At 53.0% G+C, this 6,587-nt stretch overlaps 1 protein-coding gene across 1 annotated transcript in view; it reads right to left on the bottom strand.

Moving 5' to 3' along the window:
• Positions 1–2,816: 2,816 nt before the first annotated feature.
• The window catches only part of SRRM4 (serine/arginine repetitive matrix 4), a 151,521-nt gene continuing 147,750 nt past the window's right edge, over positions 2,817–6,587 (bottom strand). The window contains exon 13 of the mRNA XM_043557725.1: positions 2,817–5,226. Coding sequence (XP_043413660.1) covers positions 4,893–5,226 — 334 coding nt within the window. The 3' untranslated portion in view covers positions 2,817–4,892. The remainder of the gene's footprint in view (positions 5,227–6,587) is intronic.

Raw genomic sequence — 6,587 nt, 5'->3', positions numbered from 1 at the left:
TTCCCGGAGATAACCAGTGTTTTAGTTCCATTTGAGTTTAATTTGTATGACTGAAGACTCCGTTTCTGCCAATTCCAATTTGCTGGGTGATTCTAGCACTCATTACCTGGGGGATAATGCCCCTGCTGCAGACAGCCACACCCAGAGCTGATTGATGGATCGATTTCCAATAGCAATTTAGGGGAAGAGGGGTCCCTCTCCTCTCTCAATACCATTTAATAAATAGGGAATAAATTATTAAATAAGCCATGATCTGATGAGGGGGCCCCCATCATGGTATTTACAATGCAAAACCCAAAACCCTCAATAAATATAAAAAACAAAACAATAGCCACAGACAGAGGGGAGATGCCAAGTCTCAGTACCACTGGCTCATGCGTGCAGAGATGACAAGGAAGAGGTTTCAGGAAAGCATTGCTTGATGACACTGTAAGCAGAAGTTCCTCAACTGGATGCAGCTGGCTGATGGAGGAGGGAACATTTTGAGGAATCCTGGTTTGTTTTTTAATCAAACTTTTCGGTTTAGCTGGAGAGCCAAGCAAGGCAAGACAGATGCTTGTGAGACGATTGTGAATATTCATGGAAAAGAATATAGCAGGAGACATGATGGGAGTGAGACTTAAAAAAAAAAGGGGGGGGCTTTGGAACCTTTAGGAGTACCCAAATGTTGGCTCTCTTCAAGGAAAGCCTTTGGGAAAGAGGACGGTTCTGAGCTAATGAAATGATGGGGGCTCTCTGAGACTGAGACCCTTGTGTCTTTCAAACATCTCAATTTTGTTTTTCTGAAAGACTGACTTTCCTTCACAAAGAAAGGAAGAGACAAGAATGCCTGCGGTCAGACCTCGAGGGGGCTTTGAGTGAGTTAGCTTTTCTTAATTGAAGGAATTCACATACGTTTTATTCTAATGATTGAGAACCTCCTGAAAATGTTTGAGGGTGTTCTCCTTTTTGCTTCTCAGTCCTGGTGAACTCACTCTGTCTTTAGACAATTTCCCAGCCCTCAGGTCAACATTCTGGATTGTATCTCAAAAACTCGCCTAAAAAGGGGGAATCTTTGGCCCAGAGGAATGAAGCGATCTGTCCAGGTTCATTCATCCAGAAAGGCTGCAGGTGGGCTGTATGTTTCTGGGCCTCAAGTCACACCCCCCAATGCTGGCTTTTAAAATGAATGCTCGCCACCAGCAGATTTCAGCCGATTTGTCTCATTCCCTGGAAGCAGAAGGTAATGTGGGCAAAATAGGCAGAGAAATAGGGATGTGGAGGTGTGGGGGGGCTGGGGGGGGGCTGGGGCCTTTGGTTAAGCAAGGTCACCAGCATCCCAAGAAGCTGTTTAATTTTGGATGCAAAAGAAAGGAAATGTAAAGGTAATTAGAGAAGCACATTGGACAAGAGGGAGGGACAGAGGTTTTCCCCCTGGAGGCATTTAAGCAGCCTTCTTGCAACTTTCCCCTGGCTGGAGGTACTTCTTGGTTGGGATAGAGCAGGGTAAAGTCACATTGCCAGGGAAACGACCAGGGATGTTGCAAAAGTCTCACCAAACTCAAAGCTAGACCAGAGAATCTGGCAATTTCAAAGCAGTGAATGATGACTTTGTGGAAAGAGGGTGGGGGCGGGGCCTCTCTGGCAGGCAGCAGGAAGACACTGCCAGTCGGAGGGGCAGGACTGGTAAAGAAAGGCCTCTAGATCCTGGCTTGATGTGACCCTCAATGACCTTCTTGGGGGAACTTCCAGCTGCTCCTTTCATCTTGTCTTTTTTTTTTTTTTTTTTTTTTCCGTTCTCTAATTTCTGAAATAGCTTTGTGCTCTTCCCTGATGGAAAGCAGGAGATCCCAGCAAAAGGCTTCTACCTTGGGTCTGTGTATCTCTCCTAGGGAGGTTGATACCACTCCAGGAAGCAGTGGGCCTCCTGCAGAAGGAAGAGAGCAGCCTGGAAAAGCCTCAGTGCATGGGGAGAAATTAGCTACAATGGAAGCAGAAGGATGTGTAATTTACACGAAACCCACCAGGATGCTCAGAGATGCTTAGGGAGTGATCCTGCCCACTATCGTCTCTGCTGGAGTAAGGGTGAGACCCCATGTGCATCTTCTCTCCACTCCCTCAGCCCAATTCCTGTTCTGCTTTCTCCTTGTCCACTCAAAGTTTGATCCCAGTGCTAAGCAGTTCAACCACCATGGCCCCCCCAAATGTAAGACAGCTCCTGCAGTACTGACGAAGAAGCCTCATCAGTGGGCGACATACAGTACATCCGTCTCCCAGCAGGTGCCTCCCTAAAGCACTCACACCGAGGATTTTGACGCTGCAAGTTTTACCTTAGCTTATGCTAACTTTAGACTCCAACCCCCATGTGAGCTGTGACTCCAGTGTATCATTTCAGGCCTTTAGCTCACAAGCCTTGTGGATGTTTTCATTTTTCTGATACCTCAGTGAGGTAGCTGGTGGGCAGGGAGCTGGGGAGCAAGCCTGAACCTCACTGACATAACGAACCTTAGGTCTGAGGTGTCCCCCTCCCCAGGCCAATTCCAGGCTGTTTGGACTTAGAGCTCTGTGGGTCTCACCTGCGGGAACAAAGCCAACATCCCTAGCCACATCCGGCCTCTCAGATCTCATCCACAAAGACACGAGGGAAAAAAAAGAGATGCACAAAAATAATTCAGAAGCACCCCTCCCCCTGCCAACACACACACACACACACACACACACACACACACCTCTCCATATAAATAAATAAATAGTTGAATACTGCTAATGGCAACCAAGGGAGAGAGAGAGAGAGAGAGAGAGATCATCACATAAATAAATAAATAAACATAAATAAATAAAATAAATAATAGGTTTGCTAGGAGCCCCAGGCAAAATGGTCCCCTAGAGTTGTCTGAAGGCAGTCTGACGGGAGGCTCCCAGGCCTCTCTCACTGCTGTCCTGCTAAGGAGGGTCCGTGGCTCCAGAGGTTCTGCGGCTCGGAGAAGACTTTGTCTCCGTGATGGGAGACTGGAGCCCAGGCTGGTTTCCCGGGCAGGGAAGAGGGTTATTTACAGTTGCTGTACATGCCCTCCCAGGGCACCTGCCCCTGTCCCAGGCACCTGCCATCCGGCCTTCTGTGGTGACAGCACTGGCATCTGTCAGTCTTGGCGGGTGGGGCCCAGGGCCGGGCCAGAGGGCATCGGGGGAAGGCCAGGTCACCCCATGCTGTCTGGGGCACCTCTCGCTGCTCTCCTGGTGGAAGAAGGACTTGCGGGAGTTTGCAGGGCAGTTTCTGGCCCCACGGGCTGATGGACTGGGAAAGACGAGGGGTCGGGGAGACGGGTCACTGATGTCAAGAAAAGGGATTTTTTTTCCCAAATGCTGTCCCTGGGGTGTGAAGGAAGAAGAGTGTTTGGTCCCTGCTTCCCCATAGCTCGCCCCCCAGTATCCAGAGCTGCGGACTGTCCCCCCTCACTATCTCCCTCCATGCCCTGCCCTGCCGCTGTTGCCACCGCAAACTTGACATTCACCCACAGGGCTCCGGAAGGCCGGTCAGCTGGTGAGGGGGGTGCCCAGGAGTTTATTTTAAGGACCTTCTCCCTCACACCCCTGTTCTCAGTGCCTTCTGTGGGTGAAGCAGCTGGTGGTGTTTGTGTGTCAGAGATCAGCTTACCCATGCTGCCCAGCCCTGGGCAGGGGGAAGACAGGGAGAGGGCAGAAATAAAGGTGGGCTCTGGCTGACAGGAAGCCTCGGAAGCCATGGAGTTCCCAAGCTCCTGTCCCCCCAGACTCTCTGGACTTGGGTCTTTCCCTAAAACCTGAGCTACTATGCTCCATCCCAGCAACATTCCTGAGAGGCAAAGGGGGTAGCTTAGGCTGAGGGCGGGTTTAGATGGTTCAGCCACACTGGGTGGGATCCAGGGTGTGGCAGTCTGGGAGGTGGGGAGGGGGCAGGCGGACTCCAACTGGAGGGTAAGGCCAGACTGGCTGGCGCTGGGGACTGGCAGCCGGCCACGGCCCTGGGGAATGTTCAGCAGATGGTCCTGTGGAATTAAGCTGGTGCCAGCCAGTGGGGGCTGAGGCAAACTTGGGATGTGGGGCTGCACACCAAGCTGTCCTGACTGTCCACTGTGTCTTTTCTCAGTGAGGTTCAGGGGCCCTGTGAACAGCCAAGAGGCTGTCTAAGCCATGCGGTGGCCTCTCCGTTGCTAGAATCTACTGGACTGCTCTTCCTGACTGTGCTGAGATCTTGGGAGCGGCAGAATGACCCTTGCCCTTTGCTGCTATATTCACAGGCAGAGAACCCATCTCCTACCTCCTGACACTTCTTACCAACTGAAACATCCGCATTCCCCACTCAGATAGGTCCCCTTCTATCCCCCTCAAGCATCCTCCGGGCCTTTGCTTGGGCCTGTTTGGGGAGGTGAAAGGCGCGACACCCTCTCCTGGGCCTCACTGCTCTTGGTTTCCTCTCATCCCCTCCCACCCCGTGAGGGTCCACACATGACGGGATGAGAGGAGAATGAGGGCAGGTGGGACAAACGACTCCTAGCCTCCCATATGCATCCTGTGAGCAGTGGGTTAGCAAAACTCTGTTTTTCCTGGCCAGGCCCAAACTGTTGAGTCACGAACCCATCGCTTCTTACAAGACCTGGAGGGTTTTTGTGCCAACAGAGGATGGTTCTCTCCATATGACCAGGCCTGTGTTGAGCCCCAGGGTGGTGCTGGTGGAGGCTCCTAGCAGCTTGACATAGAGACCGAAGCCCCTGTACTTTCGTTTCCTACCCCCCCGGAGAGCAGGAAGGACAGGGTCCAGGAGCCCTCAATGTCTGTCACCAAGGAGAAGGCAGGGTGGGCAGGGAGCGGGGGAGGCCGGCAGAGGGAAAGGGCCCCCCACCCCCCAGGCAGCCGGCTCAAGGGAGGGCCCTCATTTAGCGCCTCGTGCTGGAGTAGCTGTCTGCTGAGCTGTAGCTCCGGCTCCGGCTCCGGGAGCCCAGGCTGGGGCTGCGGGAGCCCGAGCTGCTGCTAGTGCGGGTCCTGCTCCGGGTGCGGCTCCGGCTGCGGCTGCGGCTGCGGCTGCGGCTCCGGCTGCGGCTGCGGCTCCGGCTGCGGCTGCGGCTGCGGCTGCGGCTCCGGCTGCGGCTGCGGGAATAGCTGCGGCTGGCAGAGCGGCCGCTGCTGCCGCTGTACCAGGAGGAGGTGCTGCTGAGGCTGCTGGATGAAGACGGGCTGGGCCGGTAGTAGGGGATGGGGCGCTTCCGGGCACTGCGGAGACCAGAGGGAGCTTGCTCGAGGGCCAGACTCCGCCCAGTCTCGACCCGGACCGCGCCAGCCCGGTCCCCCGGGAGAGCGGCATGGCCTTCCACTTCCCAGGCCCTTAGCGGAAACACTCTTTTTAAGCCCCTCTCGCTGCCCTCAAACCGTCCAGGGCAAGGTCTCAGCCCTAGCGCTGGTGTCTTGAGAAGTGAGAACCTCACTTTTTAACAAAGCAAGCCGGGGGCTCAGAGCCTCCAGCTGGCGAAGGAATCTACGTCTAGACTTTAATGGCAATTTTGTTTTGCTATTTTTGCTTTTACTAGAACCTTCTATTTATGGTAAGAGAGGCTGATTTTCCATTTACTATAGTATACTGTGGTGTATTCCTTTTGAATTAGATGTATGCACCTCTAAGAAAGGGCATATCTATTTGAAGAAATTAAGTAAACAGTAGTACACTTCCTAAACAGACGAATCAAAAAATGCTGCTGGGTGATGGAAGTTTGGGAAACACTGAATGGGTTCATCAAGATGGACTGTTTGAGACCGACTGAGGGAACGAGAGAGCCTTTTAGAAATGCCACTTTGTCTCCCTCCAAGTCAACCCCAAGGACACCTTTGGTCACCTTTGGTCAAGGGTGTAGGAGTCCCTGTGTACCACGGTGATCTGTGGGATATCTGAGAAGGTGATGCCGTTACCCCCATTTTATTGTTTGGGGCACAGGTTCTTTTTCCTCCTCCAGGTCATCCCTGGGGAGGAGGAACCAGGCACCCGAACCCCGCCGCAGCCCCATCCTGTGGGTCTCTGGAAGGAGTAGCTGACCCTTGGAGGGCCAGGAGGAGGAGCCCAACTGATTGCCAGGAGCCAGTTTTAGGGCAGCTCTCAGCCACTCGTCCCGGTTTCAAGGCCTGAGGAATTTGGGTCCACTCAGACCTCAGGCTTCTCTTCTATGGCTTTTCTCTTGTGAAGAGCTTACTGGTTAGAAACCGTATCCACCTAGTCTGTCTATGCAATCAATAGCAATGGCACGCCTCGGGTTTCAGTGTTCTGCGTTTAAGTTTACAAAGTGTGTTCACATCTCTTTGCCCCCTTTCATTTCATTTTCATGGTACTCCTGGGAGTTATTTCCTTCAATATTTCATGGGTGAAAACACAGCGTTTGGAAAGTGAAGAGACTTTCCCTGCTCATCTGGAAAGTGGCACAGCCAAGAATGCACTCCAGATTCAGTGCTCTCCCCCTCTTAAGTCCCTCTGGCACCCAGACGATCCTTTTGCCCTCTCCTCAGTTGGTGCAGGGTATGATCAGAGTCTACTAAAGCCTGGCATGTGGGTCTGAGGGTGCTGGGCCTCCAGTGGCCGGCTCCACCCC

Source organism: Prionailurus bengalensis, chromosome D3 (assembly GCF_016509475.1).
Source record: "Prionailurus bengalensis isolate Pbe53 chromosome D3, Fcat_Pben_1.1_paternal_pri, whole genome shotgun sequence".
NCBI lineage: Eukaryota > Metazoa > Chordata > Mammalia > Carnivora > Felidae > Prionailurus > Prionailurus bengalensis.
Note: the sequence above shows the minus strand (reverse complement) of the source record. Positions and strands in the feature narration are given on the sequence as shown.